The sequence below is a fragment of the Hyperoodon ampullatus genome, assembly GCF_949752795.1.
Source record: "Hyperoodon ampullatus genome assembly, chromosome: 8".
Classification (NCBI taxonomy): domain Eukaryota; kingdom Metazoa; phylum Chordata; class Mammalia; order Artiodactyla; family Ziphiidae; genus Hyperoodon; species Hyperoodon ampullatus.
The window spans coordinates 112,328,416-112,342,605 of record NC_136921.1 but is presented as its reverse complement, the minus strand read 5'-3'; the positions used below and the strand labels follow the sequence as shown (position 1 = coordinate 112,342,605).

The window sequence follows — 14,190 nt, the reverse complement described above, 5'->3', positions numbered from 1 at the left end:
AGAAAAGGAAAAGCAGGGCCCTTCTTTGTCTTCGTCTCCAGCTGCATCATGTGCGTGGCTCCTGCTCTTCTCGTTGTTCTACAGGAAGATCTGCTTTATCAAATACCTGAGATACATCTTGGAGACAAAGGTATGAAAGAATGAGTGCAAATGTTTGAATAAAAGGAAACTTTAGAAATCAAATAGTTGTTGGGACTTCCCTGGCGGTCCAGCGGTTAAGACTCAGCACTTCCATCGCAGGGGGCGCGGGTCTGACCCCTGGTCAGAGAACTAAGATCCCGCATGTTGCGTGGTGCAGCCGGAAAAGAAAGAACAACCAAATACTTGTTTGCACAAGGACAGATCTGAACTTTTCATGTATTTTTACTGAAATAGAAGTACATACTATAAGCAGAATATACATATGATTTTACACAAATGCATTAAAATAAATCATACAGGGCTTCCCTGGTGGCGCAGTGGTTGGGAGTCCGCCTGCCAATGCAGGGGACGCGGGTTTGTGCCCCGGTCTGGGAGGATCCCGTGTGCCGCGGAGCGGCTGGGCCCGTGGGCCATGGCCGCTGAGCCTGCGCGTCCGGAGCCTGTGCTCCGCAACGGGAGAGGCCACAACAGTGAGAGGCCCACATGCCGCAAAAAAAAAAAAAAAAAAAAAAATCTGAGGTAAAAATCTGCATTAAATTACATTTAGGCAAATCTATCTCAGATTGTTTCCTTAATTTGTTTATTTATTTAACATTTCATCTTTCTAAAGTACTCTTTCATCACCTCTGGCCTTCTGGGTCTAGTAATTAAGGTGACTTTTGTATAAAATGATCTCTACTACAGGGATGGGAGTATTTGCACTTAGCTACTGATTACTCAATACAGACCGATCAGATAAAATTAAAATGTTGCAACTTGATCAGAATGATGCACTCTTGTCTTATGTTAAAATACAAATCACAGTATGTTGACACAATAATTTCAGCTTTAATTTACTAGCCAAAGGGGATTAAGAGTTTACTATAAAATTTTAGTACAGTTGACCCTTGAACAGCTGTTCAGATTGAACTGCACAGGTCCACTAATATGCAGATATTGTTCAACAGTAAATATTACAGGACTATAAAGGTCTGTGGTTGAATATACGGATATGGAGGAACCATGGAGATGGAGGGTCGACTATGAATTATACTCAGATTAACCCCCGTGTTGTTCAAGGGTCAACTGTATAGAAAATATCTTGGACGCAAAACAAACCTTCCCAAGAATTTACCAGTATGACTATAAAGAAAGGCAAAATAAATATACATACCTGGTTCCACAAAAATATTGCTGCCTAACCTCTAACACAAACCTGAATATTAAGAACCACTTCAGATTATACTAGTTGAACTGTACCTACATCGTGTCCTGGCACTGACTTTTTTTTTTTTGGCCACTATCAGGTATTTCATGTTATACTAACAAAGGGAATTAGCATTTTCAATGTCCTGTCTGCATTCTTTCTAGCCTCCTTCTGCTCAGGTTTTTAAAAACAGGTATTTCAAAATGCAGTCAGAGGCTCCAGTGTGTGGGGAAAGCTCTCGCACCCATGTTTCCAGTGCTCATCCTGCAGGCCCCCAGCAGTCAGCAGTTTAAGGAGATCATCCTGGATGGCTGCAAATGCTTTATTCAAGTTCCACATATGTCGCCAAACCCCAATCACTTAGCTGCATATGCTTTTTGTTGTATGTACTCATCCCCAAATTTACTGTATAGATTTATTGTTTTTAATATCTTTATTGGAGTATAATTGCTTTACAATGTTGAGTTAGTTTATCCTGTACAACAAAGTGAATCAGCTATATGTATACATATATCCCCATATCCCCTCCCTCTTGGCCTCCCTCCCACCGTCCCTATCCCACCCCTCTAGGTGGTCACAAAGCACCGAGCTGATCTCCCTGTGCTATGCGGCTGCTTCCCACTAGCTATCTAGTTTACATTTGGTAGTGTATATATGTCTATGCCACTCTCTCGCTTTGTCCCACCTTCCCCCTCCCCACCAGCGTCCTCAAGTCTCTGTTCTCTACGTCTGCATCTTGATTCCTGCCCTGCCACTAGGTTCATCAGTACAGTTTTCTTAGATTCCATATATGTGCGTTAGCATACATACTGTATAGATTTAGATGGCGGGGTAAAGAAAAAGGACCCTGGTTGTGATTATTTTCTTTAACAAGATGGAGTTAAACGAAAAAGATTTAATAGTATTTTAGCCCAGTACTTTTAGCATCCCCAATTTTTTAGATTATAAATTCACAACAGTGAATACACTAGTGACTATTTTTAAATAAAACACTGAATAATTTCATGCTATAAAAATTATATGCTCACGGGCTTCCCTGATGGCACATGGTTAAGAATCCGCCTGCCAGTGCAGGGGACACGGGTTCGAGCCCCGGTCTGGGAAGATCCCACATGCTGTGGAGCAACTAAGTCCGTGCGCCACAACTACTGAGCCTGGGCTCTAGAGCCTGCGAGCCACAACTACTGAGCCCGCGTGCCACAACTACTGAAGCCTGTGTGCCTAGAGCCCATGCTCCACAATGAGAAGCCACCACAACGAGAAGCCCGTGCACCACAACGAAGAGTAGCCCCTGCTCGCCGCAACTAGGGAAAGCCCGCATGCAACAACGAAGACCCAACGCAGCCAGTAAATAAATAAATAAAATTTAAAAAAATTATATGCTCAAAATTTTAGCTTGGGTTTGTTTTGCAGCTTATTTAATGCTGTCTGAAAATCAAGCAGGTAATGAAAACTACATATTTGAGCATGCATTATAGGAGGCAACATAGTGGAGACTCTAATATGGCCAGTCGTTTAGAAAAGCATGCCGATTTATCTGATACACTCAGCCTCCAGAAACTGTCATGAATTCAGATATGATTTCTTCAATGCTGCTTTAAAATCTGACTGAAAACTTTTTTACAGAGTCTGGATGCTAAGCTGTAATGAAAGCAGAAACGAAAACTATGGTCTATGCAATCTCACTGTTACCACCACACCACTCTCTGTAAAGCACCAAACACACATACAGTGTTTGGCGTTCTCTCTTGAGCTAGAGAACTTTTAGAATCACAGAATTTGAGAGCTGACAGGAACTTAGAAGGCACTAAGTTTAGTTCCTCCCTTTCCATTTGAGAATAGGATGGGGAGGATGGAACAAGGGAATCAGCATTTATCAAGCCCCCCAGGCACGCAGGACCGGGCACTTCCAACTTTACTACCTCAATTCTCACAGTCCCAGGTAGGTAGCATTAACCTCCATTTTACAGCTAAGGAAATGTAGGCCTACCTGGATTAAATACCCGCCCCCCCCTTCCTGCCCCCCAGTAAATCCACTAATGGAGAACAGGGGAATTCCAACGTCAAAGTCACTGCTCTTTCCTGAGGGTAATGATTCACAAAGCGTGGTCCTAGGACCAGCAGCAGGGGCATTACCTGGAAACTTGTTAGGAATGCAGATTCACAGGGCTTGCCCAGCCCTTCTGAATGAGAAACTGTGGGGTGGGCCCAGCAAGCCCTCCAAGCAATGCTGGTGGGCCCTCAAGTTTGAGATCCACTGCTCTTTAGCATGTTGCCTCTTGGAAGCCTTACCTGGAGCACGCGTATTAAAATACATATAATTCTACACTGAGCTACTGCAGAGGTCAGAAGAACTTAGTGTATTACCCCTTATCCCTGAATATTATGACAGGGAATGGCCTTCAACAAAATTTTGCTTTAGATATTACATGGTCTAACTGATTGACATTGAATTTTTTCATAAGAAAAAAAAAAGTGAGAGCTATTCTGAATAAACAAATATTGCCAGTAAGATTCTGAAGAACTGTTTTCACCTTATGTCCCAAATAAATAAGACTTGAAACAAAAATCTTCTGCCTGCCTTATAAAGATCCACTGAAACTGACAAATACCCTTGCCTGACTGACTTTGCCATAATTAAAACCAGATATAGGAAAACCAAGTAGGGATATACTGAATGTTTAGCATACAAGGATCTAAGTTAAAGTTAATAAAAGTAGCTCTTAAGAAAGAAACCACATGTAAAATTAAATTAAAAACTAAGAATTTAACGAAGTACCTTGTTAAAAATTTCCATTTGGAAGGTTTTCTTTTCCAACTTTAAAATATCATGAAGGAAATGCTGTCTTCATCTGAGTGCTTCTCCACTCCAAACCCCCAAATGAAAAATAAAATAATTCATGTTACCAAAAATTCAAAATGTTCTCATTGGATATTTTGCCATTTCACTTCAGCATTTCGGCAAGTATGCCTAACCAGAGAATACTAATTCCTTTTCATATGTAATTTTTCCTTAAATTTTTGTCAATGATTTCATTAGTTGCCATTCTAGTATGTATAGTTATCATATAGGAAATTTTATAGTAAAGCCTTGTTTTTTAAATGCAATGACATTAAAATGATGCTTAGTTCCTAAGATATATAAAACACAATTTTTTTTAGAAAACCAAAAAACCAGAATGAAAATAAGGTAATCATTATAATAAGAGTTAAAGTTAAAATAAAGATTTCAATTATCATGTCATCTTGATGCCTAATGGCAAAACAAAAAAGCTTCATGTTAATATAACAATAAATTCCCAATGGTCATTATTTGCTTTGAATTTGTAATGAAGTCCTTTTCTGTCCCCCGTTTTTTAAAGGTTCTTAATATTTAAAGGGAAGTTTCCTATGTACATATAGAGCACAGACTATGAAATACTGTACTATTAATTTTTCTACAGATGGATGAGGCTGATAGTGTAAAAAAGGAAATGTGGGGCATCTAAAAATTGCAAGTCTATGTAAAAAAAGGTACCTCAATTTAGCCAAATGGAATTTTTGGTACATGACATAATAAAATAGAACGCTACCTTCAAATTCTGTGGACCGAGAATCTCATATATGCCCTGTCACCATCGAAGAAACAAAATCAGCACACAATTATGTTAGCTATATAAGTTAAATTTGCAGATGTCAGAGGTAGCAGTCATCTCTTACTTCTTTGAATTCTTCCTATAATATTATTTAGTAATAGAGAATATTTCAAAAGGAAAGTAGGGAGAAATGAGGCAGGATTATAACAACTAGAATTGCTTAAAATAAAAATGACATTTCATTTATTTGCTGATATGATTCTGGGAAATATATTTTTAAATTACTTCCTACTTTATCTTTCTTTAGAGATATTTTGTTTCTTCAACCAGCACACTGAGGATTAGTGCTACAGATCTTACCAAACTGCCTTATGAAAAGCCTTGGCTTCCAGAGAAGTCACACCTTGCAACCCCAAATTGGTTCTGCATGATTCATTGTGAAGCTGGCATGAGCATTCTTCCTGAAATAAGACTGTATACCTTTGAGAACATTCATTTAACCTTGTGAGCTCACTTCTATAGAAACAATTAATTTTATTCGTTGGCTGCCGGTGGGAAAATCAGTTTAATTTAAGGAATTAATTAAGTCAGGCTGACAGAAGTCAATATATCTTTTTAAAAATCAAAATTTATTTAACGGAATGTCTTACGTATATCTAATGGCCTTTCTGAGCTTCAAAAAGCGTTCATCTAAGCACTTTTAAGCCTGCCTCATTTTTCAGTTTTGTTTTAGTAGAGATTCTGATGTTCATCTCACCAAAAGTGTTTCTGACAAAACAGCAGACTCCCTTTCGTCAAGGTCATAATTTGAAACATTATACAATAATGGAATTTAAATTATGTATGGGAAGAAAAGTAGAAGACTGAAACAAGGTATTAGAAATCCCTATTTGGGTCTTTAGATTCAGAAAAATATAATCACAGGCCAACACTGTTCCAACAGAGATGAAGGACATTAGCAGTTACTTGAATGTAACCTCTCCCAACATTTCCAAAGGCCTGCAATGTGGTTGCTGTGACCCTAGGGCCCTGATACTTAGACTTCTGGGTAATCACAGAATGAAAGTAATCTAACATAACTTAATTTTCTGAGAAGGTGAACCCTTAACTACAAGGTGCAGAAAGGAAGTCTTCAACTGCTCACTGGCCGTGGCTACAGTATTCAAATACCAAAATCATTTAGATAAATATAACCTGGGAGAAAAAACAATATGTAAGTTGGCAAAGCAGCAGTAATCCCTACTTTCAGCTAACCAATGTAATTTTGCTTCCTTCTGAAGAGGTTCTTTGACAAAAAGCATAGCCTAGTGGAAGAAGACCTCCTCAAGATTTGTCCAGTATGTTAACAAGGCTTACTACTTCTGGAATCCTGAGTGACAACACATGATCTGTATGACATGTGAACATAGAGCACATGGACAACCAAAAAATTCTAAGTTCAACCTCTTTTCCTACCATATTTACAGAAAAATTTAAAGCTTGAATTTCACTGACACTGTTTCAACTATTTCATCCTGTAAACTGCCGAAAGGTACTGGCGAACTGTCAAAACAGCAAAAACATAAAGTAGAGGGGTATACAGATAGGAAACGTCAACCAAACTTAGTCTTTGAGTAACTGAAATGTACTTCATTAGTTCTTTTCAAGAGAAAATTTCTTCGAAGTCCACATTCTTTACATGCCTTTAACCTGTGCCAAGCTCACAAAATCAGGATTATTTTCAGTTTAAGATTTATTGGTGGCACCAAATAGGATAACATCTATTTTTAAAATTTAATGTTATCAACAATCTTTTAAATTAATATAAAATCTCAGGACAAGCAGAAAGATGGCTAAACTTCATTTTAGACTTACGGTAACATCGAAGCAATTTTAAGAACGTGAATAAGACGAACTGAAGCTAAATATTGCAAAGGGAATTTTAAAAAATCAGATGTGTTAAGAAATTTTGAAGAGAAAGGAACTAATCTCACAAAATTTGAGAAGGAAATATGTTCTGATTAATCAAAAGCCTGGATGAATCCTGAGACATATATTCATCCTCTGAGGGCTACAGTGAGTAGAGTCCAGGAGCTGCTGCACAGTAAGGACATATAAGACCTAAGTTTAAAAGTTAAAATCAGGAGTATTTATATTTAATTTAAACTTGGTAGAGGAAATCTTCAAATGTAATTTTTAAAGTAGAATTTCTTCTTGCCTTCCTTCTTTGGTTTTTAACCATAAAAATTTATTTAGGAAAACTAAAATTATTTAAAGAAGAGGCATCCAGTTCTAGAATAATTTGGCACATTTATATGTGAAAAAAATCAGAAACCAGTTGATAGATCTATAATACACACACATATATATAAACATTTTATTTTAATAATACTCTTTATCACTTCAATTTACATCATTCCATTATGAAAATGTTTAATTGAAGAGAGGATATTTCTTCAAAACTCTAAATAAGCAGAGCTTTATCAATTAAATTTACAGCAATACAGTCTTTAGAAGTACATAATTCTTCATTTTACAATACTTCTCCTTTAAAAATTTGTCATGATTTGTCACAGATTTAAAGTAGAAGGCACCTAATGCTATGAAAGGATAATACAGTATATGTAGTGTAAGTGAACCAGATCTTTTCTCAAATATTGATTCTTTCTAAAGTCCTACCAAATTTGTGTGAATATATTTGCTGCATAAATTAAACATTTTCCGTGTTGTTAATTTGTAATATTCTACAAAACTCAAAAATATAATCCGTACCTATTATAGGCAGCTTATTTTAGCATTTTACCTGTAAGAAACACCAATCTATATACTTAAAATGATTTCTTGAAAACATTTTCATAATATAGTCCAGCATGTAACAAATAATATGTGAAAATAAAGTCTCCAGAACATTAAAATTTTATCCCTTGATTAGTTCAAATTATTTCATCAGCTGAATTCCTTGAGATGTGTAAGGCAGGTTGGTCCTTTAGATGGACTGTAGACTGAAACTTCCTATACCTGTAGTGATATGTACACAGCTACATAGCAAAGTACTTCATTATGAAAATGAAGAAAACAGACAAGAGGAAAATATGTTTTAGAGTTCCAAAGAACTGAAACTGTTATTTTTCAGACTAGGCACTGAAACATTTTTCTACAAAAACTTGCCAGAGATTGTCTCTTCACCGTATATTGTTCCATTATCAAGCTAAAAATAAAAACAAACACAGGATCATCATTAGGTTACAACTGTCATAGCTTTAATTTTTATAGTTTATATTTTTAAAAGCAAATTATCTTACCATTGAAATATATATCAAACACAGCCTATATACTTAATAACTGGATACCAGAACTTGAGGCGAGTTCTAAGAGCTCATGAAAGTGAGTTCTACAGCAATGTCAAAGGCTGACATCCAATACTACTTTAAGATCACATAATAACAGTTTTATTCACGGTACATTCCACCATTACCCCTGTCAAGACAAAGACTGCTGCCCAACCTGCCCTACTTTCTTCTACTCTATTGTAGTCCATCTTCTTCAGTTTTCACTATCTCCTCTTTATCCAACTCTCACTTCCAAAAATATCTGGGTGAGGGGTGGGTATGAGTGTGAGTATGGGAATAATGCACAGCATACTAGGGAGGGAAAATGCATAAATTATAGCATTAAAAAGCTTTAAAGAATAACTATTTGCATTTTTTTAATTTTAAAAATTAAAACAATTTAGAAGAGCAAAATATACATACTTAGTTCTATTCTGTCCCCAAAACCTCAGTAAAAAGATAATAAAGGGATTTTTTTTTTTAAAGTATAAACCACATGGACATAGAGAAGAACAGAGACAAGAAAAGAGCAGCCAACTCTTAGCTAGCAATGAAGAAATACAACCAGATGCCTCTGGTAAGGAGGGGTGAAGAAGCAACTAAAAATAGGCAGATTGGTACAAAGTTTATAGAAAAAGCAGTTAGACACTCAGATGCCCGCTCCTCACGTTTCACAGCTGGTCAAGTGCCTCTTCTCTATCCCAAGAGAAGATCTGAGGTTTATTCTCCAAAAAGGGTAGTAACAGAGGGTCTCTGGACTGGGGAAATGCCAGGCACAATCCTACATGGCTCAGGTAAAAGTAACATTTATATAGGCATCACAATGCAAACACTGATTACACATCTATTCAAAATCATAGGATAAATATCCTGGGATGATGAGGAGGTAGGAGCGATACAGGGCTGGAAGGCAGGCAAGTGTGGTGGGAGCAGAGGGGGGGGAAACTGAACGTAACCTGTCCTCACGGGCCACAGTGGGAAAACCAACTGAAGAGGCCCGAAACGGAGAAATCAAGACATAGAAGTATAAGCACCGTCCTTAGATGCAGAGGAAAATATGAAACAGATCAATGAAGAGTTTAAAGGGACTCCTCAGGGTGGGAAAAGAATGAAAGCGGGATAGGCAGTACAGGGCAGGGGATTAGCTGCATTGTACACTAAGCATTGTAGAATTCTAACTCTTCAAACTATGCGCATATATAACCATCCTAAGAGGAAAAACTAGAATACAAAAAGACCAATCAAAGAAAGACATAAAACCAAGACAAACAGCCTTGGGTTAGAGGTGAATTTACCATGAAGATAAACTTAAGCCTCATGGCCAATGTGAGTGCAACGAGTTGACAGGAGTTGTTCAATGTTCTAGGTGAAGAGGGGAAGCCCAGGTGTAATCAAGAAACATTTCAATATAAATTGTCTAAAGTTATCTCAGAAGAAAGGGACCAGAATTTCCAGAGTTTCAGTAATTTATTGTGATCTCTCGCTCTAAATAAATAATTGCTTTCCTACCTACCAAAGATATGCGGTGGATATATTTCAAGGGCTCATTAAGAGAAACATAAACTATCACGTACTCTTTCTGTCATGTAAGAAATATACAAGATACTATTTCTTAAAATTAAAAAAAAATGTGGAAATGTTCTTGAAACATTATTAAGTGAAAAGCATAGTCAGAGAATCAGGATATATATTGTGCCAGTTGTGGTAAACACACACACATACATGGAGAAGAGACTGGATATACACTGAAGTATTACATTTTTTTCTTAATTTTATACTCAGAAAAAAATATTTTTCTAAAGTGTATCATTAAGTAAAATGATGACCATTAGCATGAATATAAGTAATAGTTAAAACTTGGAATCACGGGCTTCCCTGGTGGCGCAGTGGTTGAGAGTCCACCTGCCGATGCAGGGGACGCGCGTTTGTGCCCCGGTCCGGGAAGGTCCCACATGCCGCAGAGCGGCTGGGCCCGTGAGCCGTGGCCGCTGGGCCTGCGCGTCCGGAGCCTGTGCTCCACGACAGGAGAGGCCACAGCGGTGAGAGGCCCGCGTACCGCAAAAAAAACCCCAAAAAAACTTGGAATCACTTGTGATCATTTTGTAGTGTATAGAAGTATCAAATCACGATGTTTTGCACCTGGATCTAACAGTGTTGTAGTTCAAGTATAATTTAATTTTAAAAAATAAATAGATAAAAAATTTTTAATTGCCTTATTTTAGGACCATCTTGTCAATTTCCACAAGAAAGCTTGTTAGAATATTGACTGGGATTGCACTCAATCTATAGATCAGTTTAGGGATAACTGGCTTCTTAATAGTACATCTTTATGGGTTGAGTCATTCAACCCATGAACACATTATTGTATCTCTCCATTTACTTATATCTCTTAATTTTTCTCTGAATTATTTTTTAGTTTTCCATCTACAAGTCTTGTACAATGTTTGTTAAATGTACTTGTAAGTATTTTTAAAAGTTCATTGTTTATGGAATTTTTCCTAATTTCATTTAATTATTGTTCACTGCTACATATAGAAATAATAGGAAGATATTTTTTATATTGACACTGTATATGTGATCTTGCTAAACTCAAATATTCTAGTAACTTTTTTTACTAATTCCTTAGAATTTCTAAATATAATCATGCAATCTGCAACTGAATACAATTTTACTTCTTCCTTTTCAAAAAACAAACAAACAAAACTTGGGAATCACTTAATTTGACTAAGGTACTATATTGTATGTGTTTTAAACTTACCAAGTATTTAATTCTTTTAACAACTTTGTGAGGGAGGTTCTACTGCAACCCCATTTTATAGATAAGAAAGCTGACGCACAGTGAGGTTAAGAACCTTGCATAAAGTCACAGAGCTAGTACACAGAGAAGCTGGAATTGGAACCCAGGAAGTTTGACTCCAGAATTGGACTCCCTTAGCCTCTAAGCTGTATTGCCTCTCAAACAACTAAAAATGGAAAATCGATTCTGTATTTGAGCAATACAAGAATAAGAACCTTATTCAATACTACTGTCAGCTAACATACAAACCTGGACTACAGCTAACTAGCTCCATCCTCCTGAGAAACACTGTGCATAGGAATGAGACTCTCACACTGTTCGCTGTCTTCTGAAACCCTTAAAAAAAAGACAATAGTTAGGGCTTCCCTGGTGGCGCAGTGGTTGAGAGTCCGCCTGCCGATGCAGGGGACACGGGTTCGTGCCCCGGTCTGGGAGGATCCCACATGCCGCGGAGCGGCTTGGCCCATGAGCCATGGCCATTGAGCCTGCGTGTCCGGAGCCTGTGCTCCGCAACGGGAGAGGCCACAACAGTGAGAGGCCCACATACCGCAAAAAAAAAAAAAAAAAAAAAAAAAAAGACAATAGTTAGGAAAGCTTTAGACCTGAGGAACCCTTAAAAATTATCTACTCCACTGGCTGAGGCTTGAGGTCAGACCTAAGACAAGGTCAAGACTCCCCAACAAATTGTCCCAAATTCTTTTTAGAGTAGAATGTAAAAAGGTTTCTCTCTCTTCAAAAGAAAGAAATTGAAAAACAATGGAGGCAATGTTATCATATTTTATTATGAATTTTTTTCAAACAAACAAATGTTTTCTACATTTAAATTTGTTTTAGCAAAACAGTAAGCACTTTGGTTGTACCTGTGAATCAAAACATTAAAAAAAAAAAAGCAGTTGGGAAGAAACTATCTTATCACATGAAGGGTCTGAGCAAATTCTTTTATCTGGCACTGTACATATAAAATTATAATCTTTTAAAAATTCTTCACAGAATCTCTAAAAAGCTAGGCCAGCATGATATGATTCCTAATTTACTTAGTAAACATTATTTTTAAAAAATCTGTATTAGAACTTAACCTACCTCTGAATTCGATGTTTCCTGCATATAAAGGCAAAAATTCTTCTGATTCCCACCATCACAGGATCCCAATTATTATAATGGCACAGGAGAGTTACAATAAAAAATGAAAAAAATACAGGGATAGCGCCTGCAAAAAATAACCAAGAAAACTGCACCTAAAAATAAGAGATAGAAAAACAACAAAACACCCACAATTATCATTAAGACAATTTTCCCTTTAACATAAGTTTTCCACTTATAATAACTTGCAGGAATAAACTAAAACACCAAGAAAATAATACTAATCGTTGACAACATTTTAAGTATGTTATTATTAAATATAAGGATTCAGGACTTCAACATATTAACCACTTGCTTAAATTACCAACAAAAATACTTCTTGCTTGGAAAATAGCCTAAAGGAAAGCATGCTTTTCACTAATAAGTACAGGCATAGTACATCAGAAACAGAATTATGAAATTTTAAGCATTTGCCTTACACATCACATTGCCCATTTTTTCTTTACTGATTACTGCCTGTTCTCAAGTTGCTTCTTCCCCTTTAGTTCCTGAAGTCATTTTAAAAAACTCCCATTTTTGAAAAACTAGGTTATGCTATTGCTATGATATGTTGTGTTATGTTATGGTTCTTAAGACAGTACTAAAAACAGATGAAACTCAAGTAAAACTTTTGCAAACATTTTATTGATGAAATATAGCTTGATTATCTAGTAACAAATGAAACAGAAATTTTCAAAAGGAAATCATGACTAAGTACAATAAAGATTACAAAGAGAAATACTTTCAGCCGTGAGAAGCCCTCAGATTGCCAAGCCTGACCCTCCAATCCATCATTTTATCAGGGTGGTCAAGAAAATTAAAAATGAGACGCCATAAAGTTACCAAAAAAAAACCATCATTCTTTCCTTTACCATCTAGATTCAACTAAGGATCAAAAACAATTGCTAAAAAGAGCCTGCACTGATTAACTATTGAGACTCAGCTGCAACACACTGGTGGTTTGTTTTCAAAATAACGACAAAAACAGTAACTCCTATCTTTAAAATAGGGAAGAAAAACTGCTTGCCCTCTCTAAGCATTAAAAAAATGAGGCTGAGAATCAAAGGCAAGACTCCCTCTGGTGGAAAACATATACTATTCCATTTCATACCACCCATTAGTCAGAGTAAAGGGGTTTTGTGAGAATAATGGTTGTTTTATGAGGGACTCATCATGCGTAACACAAGAAAAAACACTGACAACTTTTAACATGCACGTTCTGCTCGTATGGCACACACACACAGGCTGAGTCAGGATAAGAACAGCCAGCAGTAAGTACTAAAAAGCCCTCACACTGTTATCAAAGTATTGGTATAACATATTCTTGGAATATTTGCCAGAATATTTAATAATCTAGAAAAACCATGATGAACATAAATGACCCAAGAAAGGAAAAAGTATAAAGAACTTATGACTAATGAGAGTTAAAAATGCAGATATAGTTGATAGAATGATTTCATGAATATTCAACTAAAAACCCTATTTTAGAACTGAAAAAAGCAAACTTTATAAAGGTAAGTAAAACTCTAGATGACTTTTAAAGGCAAAGTTCACTTTTAACAATGCAGTTATTTATATGTTGCCGAATAATAATTTTAAAAACCCTTTAATTTGATTTCCAACAAGCTATGAAGACACTTTTTAAAAATGAAGACATTTATTAACAATGAAAATTGCCTAAGTAAACAAAAAGAGTCTAACTCCTGAATATATCTGAATATAAACCTGAAAACAATCAGGGATGCTTCCTATTATACCAAATACCAATAGGTTAAAAAAATATATATTTTAAGCTCAATAAATAAAGTTGATAAGTGCTAAAATTTCAGAAACTATATATAAATATGCTTGGATATTAGAATAAAAAAAAAACCCAGGAAAGTAGGTTTCTCCTACCATGTTTCTATTACAGGTATGGGCATACCCTGCTACTTTTACCAGAAGGTATCTTCCTGCCCTCAATTCCCACCAAAGGCCCAGCCTGCTCATTTAACTGATTCCCTAATCTTGATGCAAAGACAATCAAGAAATGCCTGTTGGTATGTTTTTCTAATCTATTATATA

The 14,190-nt window shown here is 36.4% G+C and overlaps 1 protein-coding gene across 1 annotated transcript in view; it reads right to left on the bottom strand.

Moving 5' to 3' along the window:
• Positions 1-8,035: 8,035 nt before the first annotated feature.
• Positions 8,036-14,190, bottom strand: part of SLC35F5 (solute carrier family 35 member F5) — a gene marked incomplete at both ends in the record, with an annotated part of 42,957 nt that continues 36,802 nt past the window's right edge. Inside the window, 3 exon segments of the mRNA XM_079709770.1 lie at positions 8,036-8,074; positions 8,077-8,089; positions 12,088-12,242. Coding sequence (XP_079565896.1) covers positions 8,036-8,074; positions 8,077-8,089; positions 12,088-12,242 — 207 coding nt within the window.